Here is a 26,140-nt window from a genome sequence, read left to right on the forward strand (position 1 = left end):
GTTATATTGAAGTAAGATAATTAACTGTCCAAAGAAGTGGAGCAGAGTTGAGAATTGAATGAGGGTGGTGGCTTAGTTTCCACAGCTGTCTGCTTGCTGTACTGGAGAGTCTAAAATAGGGATGTGCTTCTCTGAGGAGTTGAATTTTCTCTCAGATGTAATTTTGTTTGGTAAATACAGCCACTGAGGTTTGTGCACTTGGAGGTTGCAACTCATTACTGTTAAGAAGAAACAAAGGGAAAACCAAAACACCCTTCTCAAAACCTGGAGAAAACTGCTCATCACAGTTCACTTTTTTCAGGATGAATTTAGCATACAATCATACGCTAAAACTACTGCATGGGGGAACTAGGTTAGTCAAACCTTCAAAATTACCAAAAATGGCAGCTAGGTTGTGTACAAAATTGCTTTGTACTACACCAAATAATTGTACAGATATGATCCTGATAAAAATTGCTGCCTCTTATTTTGCAAGTGTGTGTATGCAAGTAGCAGTATAGTAGGAGAATAAATTGGATTATGAAAGCACTTTTTAAACATGACTTGTTAAGTTAAGGACAGGGCATGTTGCAGTTAAGGACAGGAATGGAAGATACTAATCACCGAGCACTGTATAGCCTTGAATCATGAGGCCAAGAGACACTTCTGAAAACTGTTCACAAGACAAGGGAGACACCCCCACCCCCCCAACTCTTTTCTACTGTCAGCAAAAAGAAAATCCTGTGGAAGCTAAAGACAGCAAGTGATGGCTGGCTGGTCTTCATGGCTGGAGAGCTAAGGTTCTCTCAAATGACTTCAATCAAAATGTGTGAAGATTTTGTTGCATTGTCTTGGTGGTTTTTTTGAGGATGATCAATGATAGGCATCTACAGTAGGACAAGAGGTAACGGGCACAAACTTGAATATAGGAAGTTCCATCTAAACATGAGGAGGAACTTCTTTACTTTGAGGGTGGCAGAGCACTGGCACAGGCTGCCCAGAGAGGTAGTGGTCTCTGACTCTGGAGACATTCAAAACCCACCTGGACGCCATCCTGTGCAACCTGCTGTAGGTGACCCTGCTTGGGCAGGGACGTTGGACTAGATGATCTCCAGAGGTCCCTTCCAACCCTGACCATTCTGTGATTCTGTGAATGCTGGAGGGTTCCGAGGAGGGAGGAATGAGCCAAGAGCATCAACGTGCAAGACAAGTGAGCTAACTGGCTCAAGCGGTGGAAAGAGGCTGAGGGAGACTGGTAGCTTACTTGAAAAGTTAAATGCTTAATAGTTGAAGGCATAAAGAGGATTTTTATTTTATTTTTGAGTTAGTATCTTTGTAGAGTATGTAAGATTTTTACTGTGAAGACGATTTGCTGTTAAGGTAAACTTTTAACATGGATTTAGCACTAAGATTAAAAAGAGCATCCCCACCCTACTCCCAAAAAAGAGCATCATATCTGTTTGGGGTGTTGGTCCTGGAGAATGTACTTGATTAATGGCTGGTTGTTGATAGTAGCTGAGTAAGTGATATTAACGTGGGGAAAAAAAAAATGTAACAGTTTTATACTTCTAAAGATGCCCACTTGTCAGTAAATGGCTAAATTTTACAATAAAAATATTTTGAAATATTGAAACCTTGATTTTATAAGTGCTGTAAAAGACTTGGACTGTTTTACATGGTCATTTTAGAAATGCACATTCTCTTTTGTGTTTCACTCATAACCTTAAGGCATTAAAATGGATCCACCTTCTCTTTTTTTTTTTTTTTCCCCCAGAGGAATACAACAGTGCTTAGGGGCTGGCCTTTGTCTGTCATGCATTCCCACCATGACAGATTTAGCAAACTGCAGCTGAGAAGTTACACTAGTTTGTACTTTCTGCTCTTTGTGCCGGGGGAAAAGCTATTGTTTTCGCTGGATCACTGGCATGTTGATTACTTTGATGCCAAAAAGCATACAGTTTTGCTGCTGCTTGTATTTTCAATCAAAGAATGCAGGCACGAACAAACAGAAATCCTAAGAAAGAGCGTATTATAGAGTCTCCGCAGCAGTGCAAGGATGGAGGTCCTTGTGAAGTAGAAGTGGAGAGTCCTGTGGTGGTGCTGGTAAGAATTGTTTAAACAAGCTATCTCTTACCTTTAATAATTCCAGTTCTGACTGCCAGTGAAAAACTGCTTAATCTGACGCTAATGATGCATTCTTACTTGTGAAGAAGGTGTGTTTAAGATTTAGGTTTGATTCTTCATGTGTGCTGTCTGCCTTTTTAATTAATTTTTGCTGTTCTGGTTTACCAAATCTTTGGTTCTCTCTGATTGTGAGTTTGGAATTCGGTTTTCATACTAGTTGCTTTTCAGTATCTATTCTGTCTAATGTAGTTTTACAGCTCTTTGAACCTAGCATGAAAACTACTTACACTTTAAAATCCATTCTAACACCTCTATTTTTTAACTGCCCAGCATATTTTTCAATTAAATTATATTTGAACTCTCTAGAGACCGTATGTGTAACAGTTAAATTTTACTTAAATGTTCTAAGAACTGTCTAAGTAATTCAGGTGTACTTCTGTTAAAGGATCTATTTTTCAATGCCTTCAATGCACATTATTTAGGAATTGAAAGTTTTAAAGCAGCTTCCAGTAAGGGAAAAGGGAATATTTCTATAAGTTGGAGAAGTAATCAAATAAGAACATTTATTTTTTTATATATCGCTACACACTTAGTTCTGTTGGAATTTTAATAGTACAGCAAGAGAACATAATAAGCAAGCTGTAATGTATCCACCAACTCTCTCCAGCTAGGACAATAAACCTTTTCAAATAACAGAGGAGGATTGTTAAACTAATAACTTATTTATCAGTAGAAAGAAGTGCTTTGATAGTTCTTACTAAAATTCCAATTTTACTTAGTAATAGCCCATACTTAATTGCTGAAATAAAGGGTGACAGTCTCCTCTTTATTTGTCTGGCTGAGGTTGAAGTTAGTGGGAGCTGTGATGATCAAATTATGGTCCCCCCCCTTATTTGAGCGTCATGCTACTCATTTAAGAATTGAACTAAAATATTTTGGCTATCTGTATTTAGTGATACACACTTGTAACTTTATGGGAATTGAAAGCTTATTAGTGTGTTAGTAAGACAAATTTTCTTTTCCTTTACACTGTTTTCTTTAGTTTCATTCTATTGAGAGCACTAGTTAGTAAAACGTGGGATTTTTTGTATGGGTGTGTACTGATTTCTGGTCCAGATTTTCATCGGTACAATATGAGCTAATCTTGTGTGTGCTTTCCTGCCTTTGGAATGTTTAACTTTATTTAGAACTGTTTTTATTCCCCCATGAATACTCAGAGAGGATATTACTGTTTCTGCAGATACTTAGAGTACAGCAGTTGATCAGCAAGCATATGTACTTACTTTAAAAAAAAAAAGTATAAAGCATTATTGTGTTTACTTATAACTGTTTATAAACTACATTGTTATAATTTTCCAGATACTACTTAATTTAATGTTCATAGATTAATACACCTTCAGAGTTTGCCCTCTCTTTTTTGCATTTTCAAATGAAGTGGGTGCATTCAAAACAAAGGTCAATATTTCAAGGGAAGAACATTTAGTTTCCACACAGGTCACGTAAAAATGTCTTCACTGTCATTTCAGTTGCTATTTTGGTCTTAATCTGTTACATGTATAGACAAGTGTATATATGGCATATAATTATAGATGGTATAATATCCCTTTTTTGCTCTGCTTTTGTCTAGTTTATTGAAGAAAACCAGATGAAATGGTGCAAGGGCACTTTGCGCTAAGTGTACGGCTAGGCACAAAATGAAAAGTAGGGCGCTATGTTTCATTTAACACCGACATTTGGGTCCATTTTTATTTCACTGGGTTGTGATGTTGCAGTAGATTTTTACTGCCGCAGCAAAAGTAGGTGTTTTCTCGCTGGTGTAGGGTGCAGTAAGGCAATAAGTAAGACTGATAACGTGCTGGTTGGTGTGACAAAATGTAAATGGCAGATCTTGTTTTCTGGATTAGAAGCCTTAGAATTGTATTAGATAGCAATACTCAAAAGTTTTTGGAACAGGAGGCTTCTGGTTTACTCTAGTAATACTTCTCATCAACTATTGCCTAGAACATTCTTTCAAGTGTGGATGTATTCCTTTTGTATAGGGAATTATGATGTGATTTACCTAGTACTTGAGTTTTTTGAGTATTCGTTATAAAAATGAGACAGAATCGGTTGTCAGGACTTCAAGGAATCAACAAGTTTTTTGTGGTATTCATTTAATTCTTTTAAATGCGGTTCACAGAGAGTCTGCTATTATTGAGGGAACTGAGGATTTGTAAGTTTAAGCACCCCCGTGTGATATTGAAACAATGTTATTTAATTGAATGCTGTGCCGGAATTATCTTTTCCTGGATAGGTGGGTGGGTTCACAAAAGGAGTCATCTGCTGTTTTCAGTGCCAATATGTTAGTACGCGTGCTCTCTTGTTTTCCTGCAATTTGAAGTAGATTGTGTCATAACTTTGCTTTTGAGGTTAACAAGCATGGAAAAAGCATTTAGATTTTCCAGGTGGTGCCTCAAAACCTTGTTTGGGGTGAACTGTTATTGTGCTAGCTGTTGTAGAAGTTACCAAATTAGTACACGTGTTGTCCAATTTCATTTTGATAGTCAGAAGTAGTAACTGCTTATCAAATCAGATGGTGTTTCTGGGAAGTTGGAACTCCAGGAGGCCGTCTTTCAGCTCGGAAACACACTGGCAGTATGAAATGTAAGGCACCTGAGCTCTTCTGTCCAGCAGAGCATTGCCCGAGTCTGATTCTGGTGTTTCTGTGCTCATAAGAGTACTTCATAGAACACGGCATGCTTACTTTGCATCTGAAGGCAAAGCAGATCACAGAGGAAGCTGGAAATTAAACAACTGGAACTGCATCCACGTTAACAATCTGAGGCAAACACTGGCAATACAGAAGGTCTTATCAAAATGTTTGAGCTCTGAAAAGTGTTCTTGTGTTTAAATGGACCTTGACCATCAATGGCTTGTTATAAATAAAAGCACAATGCTTTGTAATTTAGACTGTTTTAGAAACCCCCATTCTCTTCTGTTACTGCACCCTGAAGACTTGGGTGAACAACAGAACAAGAGTTTTCAGACTTTCAGGTTAAACTGGAAGGAAAAAAAAAGTTAATTATTGTTTTCTAAAGAAACACTGTGCAAAAAAGCTTGTGTAACTGTCTACTCTTTATATGGCCCAGTCTGTGTCTGTAGCCCCAGCAAGCACTTCTGATCTGTTTAGGTAAGCATGAGAACAAGTGACAATGCATTTCATTCTTTCAAGTCCTAGAGACTTAAAAGTTTTGAATTTGTCAATGAAAGCATATTGTTGCTTAAATATATGCATAGTGGTAATTTTTCACATAAACCTATAGCAGCTTATTCCCTCCCTCTGCACCTAAGTTTACACCACAAAGTTAACCATACCTAAGAAAAGGGATAATGAGTAATATAATATTTAAGAATAAGCTCTAGGATACATATAAATTTTTGAATGGATTTTTAAGTTGATTAAAAAAATAACCCAACCCGGGCAATTTATTTTGAGTTTATTGTGGTTGTGGGACAATAAGATACAGGGAGCTGTTACCCATGTTTAATATTAAATAATCTTATTATGTGTCCAAAGTGGCTTCTCTCAAGCCAATGTTTAGAAATATGTAAACCATATATTCATCAACTTGTATGCCGTGTGGCCTGTTAGTGCTTGTAGCTCCATTCCACTCTATGGGCACTTGTTAATTTGCAGGTGTATGTGCTAAATATGTTTCTATAAGGTAAATGATGTTTTGTAGCATGAGGCTAGCAATACTCAGTGTGCTTAACCTGACTGTCCTTTGTTTTGTGAGAAGACAAGAGGAATCACAGAATCACAGAATGGTCAGGGTTGGAAGGGACCTCTGGAGATCATCTAGTCCAACGTCCCTGCCCAAGCAGGGTCACCTACAGCAAGTTGCACAGGACGGCATCCAGGCAGGTTTTGAATGTCTCCAGAGTCAGAGACTCCACTACCTCTCTGGGCAGTCTGTTCCGGTGCCCTGCCACCCTCAAATAAAGAAGTTCCTCCTCATGTTTAGATGGAACTTCCTATATTCAAGTTTGTGCCCATTGCCTCTTGTCCTGTCACTGGGCACCACTGAAAAAAGACTGTTCCCATCTACCTGGCACCCTCCCTTTAAGTATTTGTGTTGATAAGATCCCCTCTCAGTCTTATCTTCTCCAGACTAGAAAGACCCAAGTCCCTCAGCCTTTCCTCATGAGAAAGATGCTCCAGTCCCCTTATCGTCTTTGTAGCCCTTTGCTGGACCCTCTCCAGCAGTTCCCTGTCCTTCTTGAACCGGGGAGCCCAGAACTGGACACAATACTCCAGATGCGGCCTCACCAGGGCAGAGGGGGAGGATGACCTCCCTCGACCTGCTGGCCACTCTTCTTGATGCACCCCAGGATGCCATTGGCCTTCTTGGCCACCAGGGCACATTGCTGGCTCATGGTCATCCTGTTGTCTACCAGGGCTCCCAGGTCCCTTTCCACAGAAGATAATGTTTGTCTCAGTTTAAACATACAAAAAAATTAGTAGTCTATTATTTTTTTCTGTAATATATATTGTAGGCAATCGTTGAACTCCGAACTTAACATTCCTTTTATCTGATGGCTTTTGACACTGCTTGTCTGAATATATAAACCATATTCAGGCATATTAAAATCGTTACCATGCTTGGTCATGACTGCTGTTTTGAAACGCTTCTTATTTCGATACCTATAATACACTAGCAAAAATCAAAGTAGTATGGCAGATACTTTGCTGTTTTATCTTCCTACATATATGGCATTGGTTAGCTTGAGTGCTTGACCCCATGAAGCCCTGTGCTCTTAGCATTTTCTTAAATTACAGAAATGAAAATGTTGTTTATTAAGTTAATATGAAAAGTTAAGCCTTGTTTGAAAGACTGACTTCTAGTTCCTGTAAACTTGATTTTGCAGTTTTGACTGGACTGAGTTTTATCTGTCAGCTGGTCCATAAATCATATTCAACAATACCATATCTACCCAGCATCTTTTATATTACATGAAATAATAGACCGGAAAAATCTTTTTTTCTGAAGAAGAGCTTGAGAAAGAATTTGCTTCCTTGTGGTGTAAGTTTGGCGAAATGCCAATGTCAGTGTTCTGTTTATTGTTTTCTTTTTTTTCATATCTGGTTCAAACTGATAAAACATCCTCTTCCTTTTGAATCTGACAAATGACTAAGAAAGATGAGTAACACTTTGGAGAAACTTGGGGAAGCAAATTCTTCATGATTTTTTACAGAAATGATATTTCTGCAAATCGGATACTCTACTGATTAAATAGGAAGATGTTGTGGTTTTCTGGTACCACTAACTATCTCTGTGTCCCATTGACTTAGAGGAGCAGGTATATTCAGAACCTCTGCTCCAGAGAGCTTTAGATTCTTTAAAAGCTTCTAATGAGGGCGTTTTGTTGTTGTTGTTGTTGTTGTTGTTGTTGTTGTTGTTTTTTAAATCTTGTACTTACAGCATGTAAGCAAAATGTGAGCAAAGCTCATTTTCTTTTAAGATGCTTTTTTATTAATTTTATGGTTCTGGTGGACCTGTTTTGTGACTATCGGGTAGTGACATGCATTTGCAATTAATTTGATGTTTTCTGAAGCTGCAGTATATGCATCTTTGGGTTTTGAATTAGCTGTGAAGTGATTTTGTGTTTGTGTGTGCACCCATGAAATAATTTTAGTTATGCTGCTTTTAAAAGTAATCCTTTTCTTCTATTTCTGCTGGTAAAATGAGAGGAGCCAGAGCTAGCTTTCTTCCAGCCTTCAGCTGTTGCCTTCCCAAGAGAATTAACAGGAGGATGGACCTGGACAAAAGGGTGCACCGGGGAAAAAAAGATGTGCGCGGCACCACATAAAAATCCATTACCCATTTGAGGTGACAGCTTTCCCTTGCTATTAGTTAGTGGAATTGGTGCTGTGATCTATCTGCTTGCAAGTTCAGACAGTAGATGTCCTGCTATGTGAACCTTCTGACTGTATTGGCCGTGTGTATGTTTCTTCTTTCCTTTAAAGGGTTTCCCAAATTGCATTTAAAGTATATTAAAATGTGTGGCCTCAACTAATTTTTTTAAGACATTTTAAAAATTGTGAGCTGCACTGAAGCTGAGTAACAGAATTCAAAAATGCTTTTGCAACAGCTTTTAATAAGAACAGAATTTCACGTTCTGTTTAGTAATCTGAATCTCTCCTGCTTCTGAAAGGGTCCCATTAGCTCCTATCTATTGACGTAAGCGGTGATGCTGCCATCTGACCAGCATTTCAGAGAGCTAATCTGGCTGAAAGCTTGCTGGTTGGGAGTGACCTTCTGAAGCCAGACATCTCCTAATCTATCTCAAAATATGACTGTTCAGTTGCTAGTACTAGTGTGAGAAGGCTCACGAATGTGCCACGAAAGAGTGGCCCTTCTAGTGTCAGACTTCCTTTCAGTTAAAGACAATTGTGAAGCCAAATCTTTAGCTAACTGAAGAGACTGATCGTATACACAACTCTAATGGTCTTTTTCCCCTACTCATTTCTTAGACCCAGTTTAATTTGGAGTATTTATTTTTGTTTCTCATAAAGGTCAGTCATCCTGCACCACACTCAAATCACCCCGTCACTGCAGCATGTTGCATATCATTTCTCATGACAAACTCTTCAGAAGGAATGGTCATGTGGTAAAGGCCAACTGGACCAAATGGACTGACTTGGCCATGGTACTGTAGTAGTCTCTAAACCTTGTTTTGACGTAAGAGTATACTGCGCAAGAGCTCAAGCTCAGTGATTGACAGGTGAGCATCTTGCTTGCATGGGTAGGTAGGGAGAGACTTGTTACTTACATTGAAAGTGGGAGAAAGGTGAGCAAAGAGTGTCTTACTTTCTGACTGATAAAGAGTTTTTTTTTATTTCATTCAAAAAGCAGTAAAGTTTGAGGGGCTTTTCACACTCTGTGTTATCCTCATCTCATGTGCTTAAGGAAGCAAATTTGTACTGGACAGTTATTGCCTTGGTGAAGAGTTGGAGAGTGTAGGTGAAGTTACTGGAGTTTCTTTGGAATCAGAACTTCTTGTGACAATCTGGCACACCGGGACTGTTCAACCTGAAATTTTGTGAAGGGGTAATTTGGTATAGTCTGCATCTAGGAAATGCATCAAATAGTTGGGTAAAGAAGGTGCATCTGGCCTTCTGAGTACTAAGGAAGCTTGGAGCACACCATTTCAGCAGTTTGGGATTCATTGCAGCAGTCTGAATATTCAAAGTCAGATTTAATGGAAAGTTTTCTTGCAATCAAAATATTTTGTGCAAGTAGTACATTAGAGAAAATGTCGCCTTTTCTTATGCTGTGTTCATGTGCTTCTCTTATACTTTTCTTAGCTAAGTCAAAATGGTCCAACCACTTCAGCACAGATGCGTGCCTGAACATAAGCTTAAGCCTTTTCTCATGGACACTGGTGTTCATTCTTGGCTTTGTGATAACTCATGTTCATGACTGAGAGGAAAAGATGTAGCAGCAGCTGTGGTTCAGGTGCTAAGCTCTCGAAATGTGTTGGTGTACAATATACAGCGAACTTAACAGCTGCTCTCCATCTCTGAAGAGAAAGATGGCAAGCTCAACCTAATCTTTTTCCACTGTCTCCTGGCTCTGTTGGTCTGTACTGAGCATGTTGTTATATAGCTTATGAAACTTCTAGTAAATCCTTCCAGTGTGATTGTAAAAGGTAGCTGATTTTATTGACAAAGCTACATTTCATTCATCATTTCTGGTAGATTTATTTTCCAGATTTTGCTTTTTTAGTCTTTTCAGCTGTTATGCTCTGCTATGATCTTGTATTTTGCTTAACAGTAAAACTACTGTGTGGTAGATACGAGGGGATCTCAAGTAACTTTTGAGTAGCCTGGGAACTAAACCTCAAAACTTTGGTAACTTTATCTGACTAAAGCTTTTCTAATTCCTTGAAAAACAAATGTATTTGATTCACTTTTGGATGAAGAAACCACTTGTATGGTTTCTCAGGAATATTATTAATATACTAATGATTAATAGCAGTTACTGCTAGACATAAAGGTATTTCCTCTGTGTAGTACAGCTGGAATTTGAAAGCTTGTTGACATAAGTTATGCAAAAATATATATAAATCTCATCTTGTCTGATTAGCTGTAATGATGGTATAAGCTGGCCTTGCTGCTTATATTTAAGGTTTATGTTTAATATACCTTACTTTGAAAATAGTACCACTGATCTTAAGAAAGTATCAATTGGAAAGTCTCTCCTAACTGCCACTTGGAAAAAAAAAAAGGGTAATTTTGTGTCTGAAACTGTGATGCACAATTTTAGTTGCAGAAAGCGCAGGCTAGATTGTAGTTCCAGCTTTGCATTAGTTTGTACACTCGGAAGTAGTGCTGCCTCATTGAGAGCTCTCTCTAAACCTGCTTTGCCATCTGACCACTTAACAGAATGCTTGGTGCAGTGAAGAAGGTTCTTCTGTCTGATTGTGCACAGCCAGCTGTAATGCCTTAACAGCAGTATAGGGTTTAAATGTTGAATCAATGCAGAGTAACTGAAGAAAGTGACTCATGCAATTAAGATGAAGGAGATGGCCTATGGGAATTTTGAAAAAAATATAGAGAAGAAGGAATGTCAATGAGCCTACGCCTACTACAGGTTACTACTGAATTAAAACAAAGCTTTTAAAGTTTTAATCCCTGCAAAATTCAGATCAGAACTTTCTGGGCAATATCAAGCAAAGGTAACCACCGACATAAGAGACCAGTAATTTCTTGATAATCTTTTTTGCAGTGAGAATACATATGTGATTATTCTGATAAGCTCTGACTTATGTGTTTTGTGAAATAGTTCTGTTTCTTCCTTCTGAGGCAAATAGCATGCTTGTCTCTGTAATTATCAGGTGCATTTGTCCATACGTTATAGTGTGACATAAAGTCTGCATTTTGAATACTGTTAGTTTTTGATGTAGGTGAAATCTCATTCTGCCAATTTTTTAAAGAGTAACTTCTTAAAATGAGTCAACAATTGTAATTTTTCCTCAATATACCTGAATTTATTTTCCTTTTTTTTTTTTTTTCTTTTTCCTAGGCAAAACCAAAGCTCATAGAACCAATAGACTATGAAAATGTCATTGTTCAGAGGAAAACACAGATTTTGAATGATGCTTTACGTGAGATGCTACTGTTCCCTTATGATGACTTTCAGGTAATTTAATCCTCCCCCTCCTTTTTTTTCTTTTAAAGACAGATTTTTAGCTGTAGTAGTCATGAGATGATAACTTCCCATTTCTTTGTTTTTTAAACTCTCTTTAGCTACAAAAAAAGATTTAAGTTCTTTGCCATGAGTCCTTTTACACTGCTCAATTTATTCTGTCAGCTTACAGGAAAAGAAATAGCACAGTTTCTTCATCCGTTCATGTTACAAAATCTGCTTCTGCAACTCAGCAATTTTACTGCCTTTTGAAGTAGGTGATCGGTCATTTTTAGATATACCCTTCCTTTCTTACATAGGAAAAAGTGATTATTTTTTTTTTTAAATCTGCTTTTTGTCATATTTTAATTATTAAATTGATTGGGTCTTTTGTTGTTTGTTCCTCCTGCCTCCTTAACAGTGAAGGGCATGAACCTGTTCAAATGAAAATTGTTACTCTCAGCTGCATGTTACTAGCCAAATTTGAGTTTTGGCAAAATACCCTCTGCATAACAGGGCTCTGACTTGTTTAAGCCAGACTTTACCAAGATTTGTGATCATCCTGATATATTTCTGTCAAATAACTCTGTTTATTAAATACATTGTTTATTTAAATACACTTTTAAAAATCTTGTTGTAGATCCAGTCAGGATAACCACCAAACATCTTAAGAGATTGGAGTTGGTGTAAATAGTGAGGAAAGTCTTTCTCCCACATGCCCATACATGCAGTCAAAATGTCTACCTATATTTGAAAATTAATGCAGACATATGAACTGTCTGTAAACTAACTACTTCAGAGGACTGTGTCATAGATGAATACCTTAGAATTATTCTGAAAAAACCTACCTGAAAAGATGAGCACTTTATTCAGCCAAGTAGTTGAAGCTAAGTTTATGTTTACTGTGGGGAAAGTTGGTGATGAGTTGGTGTATTTCTACAGAAGGGCATATAAAGTCCCATAAATTACATATGTTGAGTTTTTCATTAATTCTCTCTAGTCTATTTAAGTATTTACATGAGTGCATATGGACTCTGATTTTAATACAGTGTATGTTCTTCATTATCACGGATTCTTACATGAAGAACTCTACTTGTAGCCTTCCCACTCTGAGCTAAAAATTTTGGTTTTAGCAAGCTACAGGTATTTAGAGAGTGGTTTGGTCTTCTGTGTTCTCAGCCACATGTGAAAGTTTTGAAGGACTGCAAGTAAGTCTTCTTACAAAAGGAAGTCATACTGCCTATGAACATTATGTAATGATACTCGTGTTTAAATGCTAGACCACTGGTGATGATGCCCTACACCAGGTATTGGCTTTGGGACTGAAAAGTGTGTGTGGGCTACATCAGCTGGATCCATATCTACAGTGGGGCTTTTCAGTATTGCATATCAAGAGGAATCAAGGATACTTCTGCTAAGCACACTCTTATCTCATTGACTAGTTCAATTACCAGGGGTCATTCTGGTGAACAGCTCTGAATTATCAATGGGGAAGAAACAAACCTCTCAGGAATATCCTCAGGCATTTTGTTTGAGCAGTCTGGAGCATATCTGCAGTGTTTAACTGCTGTTTCAATTGCCTCTTCTGCAGTTCTTAACTGCAGGCCTATACAACTTTGTTCACAAACTGTAATGTCTTTTGTCATCCTTTGTTTGGATTGGTCAGATTTTCGTCAAGGTGGGTATTAAAATGTGTGTTACATCAGAGGATTTCCTTCAGGTAGTCACAAGTTTGGAATATAGTCAGATTTCCTGTTTCTCAGCAGTGCAATATCTGAACACATTTTCTGGGTTTTCCCTATATAGTCTTTGGCAGAGTCTCATTTTATACTTGATTTATAAGAAGAGACTGGTTTGTACTATCAAACTTTATTATTATGCTATCAAACTTTTATTTCCTTTTAGGATTTGCTGGCACAAACTTACTCCAAATATTTTTATTGTACACATAACTCTACAATGCTAATTTGATCTGTCTAGCTTGTTTTCAGCAGCACAATGCATTTAAATTCATCATTCAATGTATTAAGAAAATATTACTGAGTCAGAGAACAGATATCGCTTATATGCTTTTTTTTTTTTTTCAGGTTAAACCTTTTAACCTGTGCAGTTTCCCATAATCATATTTACAGTTTTGAAACCATTAGTCTTGATATAGTTGCCAATATCATTTGAATAGTGGCATATTTTCTTTATTTGCCATTCTACTTCACATACATTTTTTTAATTTCTTTTTCCTAACTTGTTGCTGTCACACAGTGTTTGGGCAGCTCTTGGGTAAGCCTTGGCTCAAATGTTTGATACTACCCTCATCCCCCCCCCCAGGATGAATTTAAAATACCAAGCTAGAGTATTTAGAACTACCTGTATACGCACTTAGAACAGTTAATAGGTGGAGACTCCTACCATTGTCTAAAAACCTGTTCAAGCCATTTCCTTGTAGAGCATTTAGTTTTTATTTTTACAAAGTTCTTCCTTGTGCTTACAATCTTGTGATTACAATCTAAAAAACACTTGCCTAAAAAGGAAGCCAAGCCCTGATAATTTATAAAGACATTAAGAGTAAGGTTATTTTGTTACCAGCTTGGTCTTAAAACTAGCACTTAACACAGAAAGTACTTACTTTTCAGCACTAGATATTATTTCTACAATTTTTAGTAGATTACAGAAGAAGTTACGTAGTGTCAAAGAAGCAAATTGATAATGCTATTGAATTTGTGCTAAAAGTGAAATTATTTTGGGAGAAATTGGAGACAAATGTTTATGCATAATTTGGATAACTTTTTTTCAGGTAATGTAGTTAGATAACTGAAATGTTATTTAATTAATGTGGATTTTTTCCTATAACTGGTAACAACATTTACAGGAATTCAAAGGCAAGATTTTTGTTACAAATGTTTTAATGTCTTGTTCTGTGGTCATGGTCAGTGCCACATTGAGTTTGTAAATCTTACCACCTCAAAGAAGCTAAATATTAAAGGAGAACTGATATGAATTGTTAGTCCATATTGGAAAAGAAAGCTTGCACAGCAACTAGCTTCTTTGGACAACATACAGCTTGGTTTTCTTTCTTTTTCCCAATGAAAGTTATTTGTTTAGTGAGGGAAAGGGGGGGGGGGAAACATAACCAGTAAGTCACCTTTTACTGTTCAGCTGTGACTGTTCTCCAGACACGCTGTCAGAAGTAGCTCAAAGAAATATTGGAGCAAGGACGCAGCAGAAAATGCTGTGCTCTGGGAAAACTGATAAAGATTGAAAGATTATTGTTCAGCCAACTGATCTAGTTACTTCAACCTTTGCAGACTTCAATTTAAATCCATTTGCCATTGTCCTAAACTTGGTTAGCTGAGGTTATGGATCCCGGTTTCTCTCCTTTTATGTATGTTTGGTAGGAGCTTATTTACTTTTCAGAAAAACATGATTTTTGTCCTGCTTCATGCTGATTTTCAAATCCAAATAAGTAGGCTTATAATTTTTTTTCTTTCTTTTTGAGCTTCTACATTTTCCTTGATGCCATCATATCCAAATAACAGCACGATTTCCTTTTCTGTAGTTTCCAGAAGAGCTCTTTATCAGCAACTTTCTCTTCTCGTATTGGGTCATTTTTCAATTTACCATTTCAAGATTGTTTCAGTTGCATTTCCCTGGCTCAAGTTCTGAGTTTTCTGCACTGAATTCACTAATCAGGTTACTCCCTAGCTTGTTCTTATCAAATTTATAGGGGCAGTTGTGTTTGGAGATCCTTTTTACTGTTAACAGCACTGAGTCTGCTTTCATTCTTAATAATTGGGCTGTCTAATCTTTCAGTACCTTCACGCTTTTTAGTCTGTTCATTTCTAGCTGCTTTTTTGTCATTGTTTTGTTTTTATTACGGTCCCCTTATAATGTGTTTGTTTAATTAAGATGACAGAACCACTTTCCTGCCACTCATTGGAACATCTCCTATTAACATTCTTGCTACTCTCAATTACAATACTGTAAGTCATTTAAGGCTATGCCTCTTCCAGACTGAGAAGAAAGAGTCTTCTCTTGCATAATCCTGAATGACTGTATCCATTGGGTACTCTTGTATCCTCTTTTGTGCCTCTTCATGGCTTGTAATTCTTCCAAGTCGCCTGAATTTCAGTAATTTACTCAGTAATGAAATGCCTTGATAACTTAATAACATTAGTTTAAAACAGACGACCTTCACGGATCCATTAAAATCATATGCTCGATGACTGTGAAATTGGTGATGTTTACATTAACTGCATAGCAGGTAAATTATTAAAAGAAACCTTAACCTGAAACTATACTAGCGATTGCTTTGCAGTAAGAGACCTTGTATCTAAATGCTTTTGTTTCAAAATACCTAACTTCTGAGTACTATCTCCATTCTTATTGGAAATATTTTTCCCAATACAGGATAAGTTTACTTGTAACAAATACAATATGGGTACATTCCTACCTAAATTAAAGATGCCATTACAAAGTTATCTCACTGTTATTTTGAAGGCATTTTAGTGCCTAGCTTAGACCTTGTTTCACCACTGTTACTTTAGGTTCTGAGCCATATGGATTTAGCACACTTTCACTTAAAGATCTTAGCTTTTATTTAATGCAAGTTAAGTACTTCTGAAAGTAGATATTATGCCAACTTTGCAGAAATAAAAGTAAACCCAGGTCATTTTACAAGAAGGGCATATCTTGAGTAGAAGGAACAACCAAAAAAAAAAGCCCACGTTCAAGTAACATCCTTATTTTAGAGATGACAAAGTAAACTGGTAAAAATGCAATAACTTATTTTGAAATGCTCAAAAAAATTCCACTACGACTTTTTTCTATTAAAATCTCTTTTGTGTTTTTCCTTGAGTCTTTAACTAAGTATTATAAATCAAGGCTTCAGTTTAGTTTGGAAATTACCTTATGATGGAGCCTTATGATGACAATTCTCATGCAACTGATAAATGTTTTCTGGCATGGAGTAGCTTTAAGGGCATGATCTAACATACAGCATGCCATCTTTTCCACTGACTCTTAAAAAAAAAAATTTCTTTCAGTGCTCCTTGAGCATTTGCCTCTGTAACATTATCTAAAGTAAGGATTGCCTGAGTACGTGACGAATTGAAACCGTGTACGTTTCTCCCCATTTTTCCTGCATTTTATATGGTCTCTATGTTACCAGTAAGATACAGGACTTTATAAATAACCTGCATTGATTATATATATACACTTGTACACTGTTGTGGCGCTTTTTTTGTTTTATTCCTTTCTAAATATTTTGAATAATCAATTGTTAATAACCATAATTTCGAGCATCTTAAAGGGAAGTGCAGGAGGAAGTGGTTTGGGGGGAAAATTTTACTAGCTCATATTCAACAGCCAACACTGGAAAGAGTGTGTGAAGAGGAAAAAATAATTTTTAAAATGGGTATTGGCAGTGAGTATGTGATGTCAGCAGCAATTTTTTGTACTTTCTGTGTCCACTATAGCTGCTGAGACTTGCACAGAGTAAGAGTGCTGTCACTAGGTGGACACTGTCAAATTTACAGGGCAGGAAGAGAACCTTGTCAGGTAACAGAAACTGCTTGAACGCCTCCAAAGTGGAGAGAAAAATATAAACGACCCATGTTAAAAACACAAGAGGGAGATAGGCAAAAGCTAAGAAATAACAAACCAAAATGTACATGTCTGAAGACAGGTCAAATGGACTTGAGGAATGGGTGTGTTGGCTGGCTTCTGTCCCTCACCTACATGTACTATAGTTCTTTCCTCTGAGATATTTGCATGTGGACCTGTTGTTCAGTGTAGCATTGCTGAGGAAGATAACTCACAAAGTTGTATCAGTAAAAGACACTGTTAATTGTGTGCCTCAGTAGTGTGTGTGAATCCTGGCTAGTGTTAAAAGCTCTCTTCCCTAAAGAAGGTAAAAAACCCTTTCCATTACAGTGCTGTCAAACAGTAATTGAAAGGTTTTTTTTATATCTTCTTTGAGAGCATGGGGCAAATGCTCTGTAGTTCCTGATGCTGACATAAATGACATGGGTAACTTAAACCCAGAATTGAAACATTTCAGTTCTATGAAACAGTTTAACCAATGTAGTTGTGAAGAAAGTTTGTAGAGAAGACAATCCTTCCTAGTTTTTCTTTTGGAATATAATGTATATGCGCGTGCTTGCATTTTAAAATATTGTTGTGCTGTTGCTTTAGTAATTATTTTTAGGAATTTTCTCTAAATCAGAAGGTACTACTCACAGCATTTCCTGGCTCTCTGATGAACTACTGCAGCTGATGGATGAGCTGAGAAAGAAGCAGCATGCATTAAGACAGTTACTAATATGAACAAAACCAACAAATTAAATTCTTCTGTTTTGTCACTGATCTTGCTACAGTACTAAGATAAAAATCTTTTTATATATGAAAGACTAGAAAAAACCCTTACTGTCCTATTGATAATTGCATAGCAGGATAACAGCAGCAGACATTCAAGAAGTATGTACAGCTAGTTCAATTTTACCAAGTTCTACTGTAGTGGTAGGGCTTGATTCATGAGTTCATGGCTTTGCCAGGAAAACTGCCTGGAAATATGCCACCCTAGTCTCTGAGGGTTTTAAAAATAATAATATTTTTTTAAAAAGCATAGTCTACCTGCATACATATAGAAAATATATAAAATATAAATAATTTGCTATCAAATATCAGAATATTTCAGGCTGAGAAGAGGATCGAGACGTTCTGGCCTTTAGCTCTTATAAGGTAGCTTAATTCTCTCAATAATGTTTCTTCCTGTAGCTTGTAAAAACTGTATGGTTTGAAATAAGGCATGTGTTTCTAGAAATCAGAAAACTTAATTCTTAAATGCTGTTAGCATATGAATGATTATCATCTTGCAATTTTATTTTTTAAACTGTATATTGAAAGATTTACTGATTCCATGAAATGTTGTTGGTTTTGTGGTTTTTGCTTTCAATACCTACCCACCTCTCCCACCCAGGCAGTTAGCATTGTTGCTTTTCAGCAGAGTTCTGGACTAGACGAATGACTTGACCATGAGTATGGGCTAAGTTGTTTTGTTTTTTTTCTTTAAATCTTGACTGTGCTTGAATACTCTAACTTCAAATAGTCTGCCCAGATAATGGGGTGAGGTTTTGCCAATGGCAGAAATGATCTCCTTATGGATCAAACTCTCAACAGAGATAAGTTAAGGTAATGTACTTGTGTACACTTTCTTTTTGACCGTTAATATATGGAATTTTTTTCTTTTCACATTTTTCTGTGATCCTTCCTGGTGCTGCAATGTGTGGAGTAAGCTAACAAGTGAGGGATCACAACCCCTTTACAGGTCCAGGCTATGCAAACTCTCTTGTCCATCTCTGATGACCTAAACTGTGAGATTCTTTTCCACATGGTGAAGAATAATTTCTATTGCTACGTAGTTATTTTCATCTGTGGTCCGTAAGATTTTGTAATTTTCATCTTTTACACTTACAAATTTAAAGTACTGTAAGGCTTGCTTTAGCGTTCGTCTGAGAAGCAGAATTTCATGGTCACAAAGAGTTTTCTTGCTCTCTGGCAGCCTTTCTATGACTCTTGGAACTCTGGCACAGGATAGGACTGAATAGGACTGTCAAGTTCTGACTTGACAAGCTGAAGTGTATACTTCAGTGATCGAGGTCTTCTGTCTAAACCTTCAGTTTAACAGTGCAGGTCTCATTTTTTGACAGCAGAGATCTGCAGTTGAACTACTCTTCTTATTTTGGTGTGGGTTTGTTGCCTTTCTTGCCATTATGTGTCATCTTTCCTTTCATTGCAAGTTTTATTGATTGTTTTCCTTGTTTATTAGACAGCATTATTGAAACGGCAGAGTCGATACATTCGTTCAACAGTTCCTGAAAATGCAGAGAAGGAAGCTCAAAGCTTGTTTGTAACTGAGGTAATACTGGAATTGCTTGTGGCTGTGCGTAATAGCAATATTATACCTGAATTGTTTTTCTGCTGCTTCATTTACCATTTTAGAAACAAGAAAAAAAGCCCTGAAAAAATTATTAAATATTTATTGCCATTTAGTTGTCAATGATTTCAAGGGAAAATTTCCAGGAAAACCTAGTATTTTTTCCATTGGTGGCTGAAAAAGAAGGATTACAGGATAGCTTTGAAATATTTTGTTTGTGTGATTGGATTTCTCCCCCACCTTTTTTATACTTTTGACTTTCCCAGATGAACATGGGTAATTTCCATACATAATATCGGAGGAAATAGTAGCTCTGAGAGAATCATTGTGACTTGTTTTTCTTGATAAGGTGTTTCACACAAGTCATTCTTAATTTGTTCATAATAATCTTGTACAGTCTGCTGGAACAGAGGTATTGATAACTGTGTGCTTGTAGAGGCCAAAATTCATTATGACTGCTCTGTTTGTGTGCTATATGTAGAAGAAACATCCTCAAACCTAAAGTTTCTCATAACCGCATGCTTACATTGGAATTCCCTTGGTTCTGACTGGGATGTTGCATTTCATTCAGTGTCTTGTTGAAGCCTTTTAGGAATTAAAGGTTTAGAGTTTTTGTCTTTTTTTTTATACTACCTACTTGTTTTCTACTGATATACTTTAAGTTGATATTAATCACCAACCTAAACAGCTCTAAGATAAATCTGACTAAGGTAGACGAGGAGGTAGAGGTGTTACAGGTAATTCATAAAGTTTTAATGAGTTGCTGCAGAAACAATTGGTTGGCAAGTATTAACTTTGTATTTTGAAGTATAAAGAAAATATTTTTGAATTATTAGATGCTATGTTTGTGTGCATGTAAGTCTATTCATGTAACATATAAAATTTTATCCCATATGGTTCCTGACAATAGATTTTGTCATTTTTATGTTACTTCAGTCAAACCCTAGATAAATCAGTGCTTTTATGTTGTAGGAATATGGGTGGAGTAAAATGGTATTTCCTGTGATCTAGTCCAGAGCTTAATCACATAATTGCTATTCAGCAGCTGGAAGCATGTATTTTAAATTTAAATATTAATTTAATTGCACTAGAAGTCTAAATTTAAGGAAAATATGTTTTTAGTTTCTCTGTATCTGCATGTGTGAAACTGAATATTCTGTTTTAATAATGCATCTATTTTAATAATGCATCTGTATTTTAATGCTGAGTTTTCTGAAGGCTTACTCATGTTTTCAACTGCAGCTAAATGCTGCTTTAACATTTCAGATGACTGAGGATGGTTAATCCAGGTGCTGAGTGTATTCACCATTTTCTGCTTTTATAAGATCCATGTCTAGTAGATGATAACACCCTATTGAAACATATCGCTTGTTGCAAAAAACTGTGTTGCACTGGACTGTAATTACAAAGAAGGGAAGTGTAGAGAATTTTCAGAGATCGAAAGATAACCATAATAGTTCATGAACAGCCATATCTTAAGAGTTTTTTTTTTTTTTTTGTATGTGTGTGTCTACGGAATGCTGTTATTCCTCTTCCAATTCATATCGATATTTGGTTTTCATTGAAACAGTGCATCAAAACCTACAATTCAGACTGGCATGTTGTTAACTATAGATATGAAGATTACTCAGGAGAATTTCGACAGCTTCCAAAGTAAGTAAGTTATTTAGTGGTATAATAAAGAATTTGAATTTGTGAAGGAACTCTAACTGTATTTAGTATAAATGTATTTATTATGGAAACGTATTAGTACACGTAATATGTAACTTGAAATATGCTATATCAATATTTAATAGTCCGTAGAGATGATAAAGATTTCTTTGATGGAATTTATATTGATGAACTTGAAGGTAAAAAAATCTTGTTAAACTATTTTCTGGAAAGATACCTTAATAATGCTGCCTTATTAATAGAAAGGTCAAAACAAGAAATTGTATCATCAACAATGTGCATGTAAGTATTGTAACTAAAACAGGCTAATGTTTAGATGAAACTAAAATGGTGATATCCTGTTTTTGTAGCTTCAAAGGCAGCTTCTGGAACTCTCTTTGGGAGCTTGGGGAATAGAACCTAACTGAGATGGTTAGAGAAAGTGTTTGAACTAGCGCAGATTTTCACAGGCTGATTCAAAGCAAAAGCCTAATCCACATCTATTACAGGCTTTCTAAACCATCTGCTAGAGAAATCTTTTCCAACTTTTTCAATATCTGAGGGTGGATGAATACTCTGAATCCCATAACTCTGGAAGATCTATGTCTTCCCTACCTACTCTCCTGCATCCATCAGTTAAGAAATAGCTTTCTTTTCCTGTGAAAAGTTCTGGTATATTCACGGGTTTTGTAAAAGTCAGTAGCTGGTTTTTACTTGCACTGAACAGAAACCACACTAGCCAATTGGATTTTAAATAAATGCATTGTCCTAAAAGGAGCCAATGGCTACAGGTATGAGTTCTGGCTCCTAAGTTATTGGAAGTGCAGTGAATGAGAAAGCATTTGGTTCTCTCCAGTTACACATAAGGACAGTGACAAGCAGAAAAAAAGAAAGGCTGTGGCCAGATGTGCAAATCAAGAAAACTGCTGGCTAAGATAAACATTTCGTGAAAAATACATGCTTTTACTCAGTTATTCTTATGTTTTTTCACCTTAAGGCAGGGAAATAACGTCTTTATTTTTGCAGCTGTAAAATATGGAACTAATCACAAAATTTCCAGTATTTTAGAAGTTTTTTCTTTCATAGTAAAGGGACAAAACCAGAGAAGCTTCCAGTTCATTTATATGAAGTGGATGAAGAAGCAGATAAAGATGAGGTGAGATAATACTTTTCTTTTCCTTACTTTCTGTTGCTTTCAGTAAAGAATGTTGGGTAAGAAGAGGTCACAAGTTGGGTTAAGTGTTGAAGTCAGTAAATGAAAACAGAGATTAGCTTTAACAGCCTGTTTGGAAAAATATGTAGTTATTTTACCTATCTCCTTTCAAATAGCGTTGTACTCCTTACATCTGTCATGTGAGTAGAACAAGTTTTGACAGATGGTGAAACTGAAGTTTTAGTACTTGGTGATGTATAATCCTCAGCTTTCATAAAATCTGTCTTGTCTTACACTGTTTCTGTATAGACGGGCATATAGAGAGAAATATTTCATGCAGTTTAATCATGAAGTCAAGTAAAATCATAGGTTCCAACATGACAGTACATGCACTTAAGCATGCATGACAGTGTAGCGTGACTTAAATTAGTTTGTAACAAATTTGAGTAGAGGATAAGACCTGGAGATCCATCGTGGAAAGAAAAGCTAAAAAATTTGACTAAAATTCTAAGGTACTTTCTTTTTTGTCATTGTCTTAGGGAAGACAGTGATATCTATAGCTTCGAGCTATTTGCAAGTATGTTTCAAATGTCAAAGACGTTTTTCAGTAACTGCTTCTGTTATTTGTGTGATTTATTTAATTCTTACCACACCCTGTTTCAAAACACAGTATTTAAATGCCAGTGTTTTCTTTTCTTACAAGTACTTGAACTCTTGCATCACAGAAAACAATTAAAATGGAGATTTTTACCTTTTTACAGTTACTTTGCTTCTAAATTCCTTGCATTTAGAACTACAGAACTACAGCATATGAAAGAAAAGTAGTTAGTTACAAGTTTTTCTGAAGTAAATGTGAAAAAATAGTCCAGGGGAGTGCATCTGAATAGGTGGATTCCTGAACAGATAGTCTCAGGATGCTCTTTCTCCAGTGCTGCTACTAATCTGCACTGTGATATTTGGACATATAATTTCATGCATCTGTATCCAAATCTTCCTATTTGTAAGGTGGGAATGATTATGTTTTCTAGTATAATTAAAAAGACTTGGCATTATTTACTGTGATAATATTTCTGACAACAGAGGTGTTTTAGAAAACAGTGAGTTAAACATGAAAAAAATTGAAAGGAGAGATAATTGACTATGATTGTTACTAGTTAAAATACTTACGGCTAGTTAGTTAAACACTGAAAAACTGTAGCTTGGCTATTATCAGGTGGTATTTTTTTTTTTACTAGGAAGTATAAGTGGGGAGGAATTCCTGTTTCCTTCTGCCCAGTTTCCTGTTAGAGCAGGCAGGAATGTAGTATCTCCTTCAGAGGTAGAGTCAATGGAGAAGAGGTCTGTTACTCTTTGTTGAGGAACTTAAAATATAAACACAAGAAAAAAGCATGCTAGGAAGAAAAGGGAGCTTCATGGCAATAGGGTGGGGGGGGGACCATAAATTCTTTCCTCAAGGGAAGAGTTAATATGAGTTTTTCTGCCTGACTTTAACACCTTTGTATGCCAAAAATCATATATGCAAATCTTAGATTAAAAGTTGTTTGGTTCTCTTTTTGTTTCACTTTTGTTTGTGGGGTTGGTTTTTTTTTGTTTTTTTTTTTGTTTTTTTAAAGAAAGCTGATTTATTAAGTGAATGATAGAAAACAAAAAGCTGCGAGTGATTTAAAATTGAAGGAAAACCAGATAAAGATTAGTTTAATCTTGCACCATTAAAAAGGAGAGAAGTACTTTCCAAAACTAAATTGGGTTGTCAGGCCATCAGGTTGGTGTTTGTAAATGGAATTTTTAAATCAGCCGGGGGTGTAGGATCAAGATAAGAAATTGTTTTTGTTGAAACAGTTGCTGTTGAAGTAAATTTTGGAGCTGAGTTTGTGGGAAAAACCATTAAAAAAAAGTCAATCACAGTGTGCAGCAGTAATAATAAAAGTGAGGAAATTCACTGACCAGTTGGAAACAGGAAATATGTTTTCAGTGTAAAAGTTGTGTATTAATGACTGGATTCTGGATTCCTTTGTATGAACAGGTGGTCAGCTGGAAAGATTCAGCAGCTTTTTGGCTCCATAGGCAGGAATTCTGCCTGACAGAAAGAAATGGTATAACCAGAGAGGTCCAAATTACAATCAGTTTTATTGTTAGGAAACATCATGCAGTACAACACAGTTGGGAAAAAGTGCACTTCAGAGTCTTTGGATTGGAAAAAATAGTCTCAGTAGAGCTAAATCTTAATTTTTGTTAACGAGGGTAATGAAGGAATTCTTGTCATGTCAGATAGTCCTATGTAAAGTTTGTGAAATTACAGAAGAGCAGTGGTTGTTCTGTACCAAGTTTTGAGGGTAACTCATCATCTACTCATCATTTTAGACTTGTAAAAGTGATTTTTAAACCACCCTTTCATTGTGGATAACACCCACCAGTGGAAGTGGAGAATCATAATTGAAACCCAGTGTTTTAAGTTGTTGTCTCTGCATCTTAATTGTTATACAAAAAAAAAATGGTTATCTAGGTAGTAGAATAGGAGTGAGGACTAATGACTTGAAAATATGAAATAAGTAGACTGTATTGTTTGGATAGTGAGACTCATTGGGACACATGAAAATTTACTGAGTATTTCTGGTCTGTGCTTCTGGGGCATTACATCAGATGCTCTGGTAGTTGATGATGACCGTGTCACCTACTTGACCTAATTTCTGTAGTATCAAGCTGACTAGAATTTTTGAAGGAACAGATTGATGCATCTTTTGCATTCTGTTTGCTTTTTTTGAAGTTCGCATGTGCATATGCATATGAATATGCAAGCTAGACAGACCAAATAAGCTGTAAATAACTAGTAACTTTTTATAGACTTCTCCTTGATTTAGTTCCAGAAACTAATTCATATTATTCCAAAATTTGGTTTTGATGTTCTGTTGTTGAACTAATGACTCTGTTCCCCATATGTAATCACTTTTTGTTGTATGTTCTCTTAGTAGCTGAGAAAAGGAATTAGAAAAAGTAGTTGAGGCACTTGAGGAAGTTTGGTTTTGTTTTCAGCTGGATACGCAGCTAATTTTGAATGTTTGGATAATAAATTGTCAGGAGTTTTTCTCCTCTAGATGGTTGAAAAATCTTCCTACATGTCTAATTCATTAATGCCTTTGTTTTGTCAAAACGGATTACCTCAACTGGAAACCATGGTAAAGTCAGCTTGGTACCGCTCTAAAAGATTACTTGAACCAGTGATTTAATATTTGTTCTGTGGTGATTATAGATCTTTCATTTTGATCAGTTTTGATGGTAGAATACTGCTTTCTTGTAGCTGTTAACGTCCTATGGGTTTTGATACAGTTAGTAAGTTCTATCAACTGGCAGATAGAAGAGGTATACAGGCAGTGGGTGTGATGTGTGATGCATGCATTGGTTCCACTGTTTGTGAACTTGCCATTACTGCCAAGTTTGGGCTTGTTCTCTTTAGAAAGCTTTGATTCAGATCTGTAAAAGGGAAGATCCAATTCAAGAATTCAAGACAGTTCTCTGTAAATTCTTAAGTAATATCTTTGAAGTAATACGTATAAAGTGAAATGGTTTGAGAAATCGAGTTTTGGATAGGCATGAGTTTACATTGTTCTATTTGGTAATAGAAATTGGTAAAAATTCTTGCACTGGAAGACTAGAATATATGAAAAAGCTTACAAAGTAAACGTTCTGAGTTTTCCCTCTTTCCCGTGTTTCAGTGGGATTTATCTTGACTAATATTTAGCTATCTAGAAGTTGGATCATCCTGCTGGCCACAGAGAATGCCTATGTATGTGGCCAAGTTTCCTATCAGAAGTTAGATGAGGTTGGTCTCATCCTGGTCTTTAAATAAAATAATTGGAATTAGAAAGCTACAGTATTTCAGCAGGGACTCATAGTACATTTTTATCATTATGTTGTGAGCATAGCTATTCCATCTTTTAAAAATTACTTATAGATATAACAGTTTCAGACTGTGATACAAAACTTTACTTTTTTTTTTTTCTTCATCTCCCTTTCTTCATCTCCAGGATGCAGCATCTCTTGGGTCTCAGAAGGGTGGAATAACAAAACAAGGATGGTTGTACAAAGGCAACATGAATAGTGCAATCAGTGTGACAATGAGAGTAAGTTTAAGAGTGT

General features: G+C 36.2%; 1 protein-coding gene across 1 annotated transcript in view; it reads left to right on the plus strand.

Annotated features, from left to right (window-relative positions):
• The first annotated feature begins 1,816 nt into the window (after window positions 1-1,816).
• DOCK9 (dedicator of cytokinesis 9) overlaps window positions 1,817-26,140 on the plus strand; it is a 110,886-nt gene continuing 86,562 nt past the window's right edge. Inside the window, exons 1-6 of the mRNA XM_082484944.1 lie at window positions 1,817-2,082; window positions 11,172-11,288; window positions 19,096-19,185; window positions 20,774-20,856; window positions 21,940-22,009; window positions 26,029-26,124. Of these exons, the coding sequence (XP_082341070.1) occupies window positions 1,969-2,082; window positions 11,172-11,288; window positions 19,096-19,185; window positions 20,774-20,856; window positions 21,940-22,009; window positions 26,029-26,124 (570 nt within the window). The 5' untranslated portion in view covers window positions 1,817-1,968. The remainder of the gene's footprint in view (window positions 2,083-11,171; window positions 11,289-19,095; window positions 19,186-20,773; window positions 20,857-21,939; window positions 22,010-26,028; window positions 26,125-26,140) is intronic.

Source organism: Vanellus vanellus, assembly GCF_965231255.1.
Source record: "Vanellus vanellus genome assembly, chromosome: 1".
NCBI classification, from domain to species: domain Eukaryota; kingdom Metazoa; phylum Chordata; class Aves; order Charadriiformes; family Charadriidae; genus Vanellus; species Vanellus vanellus.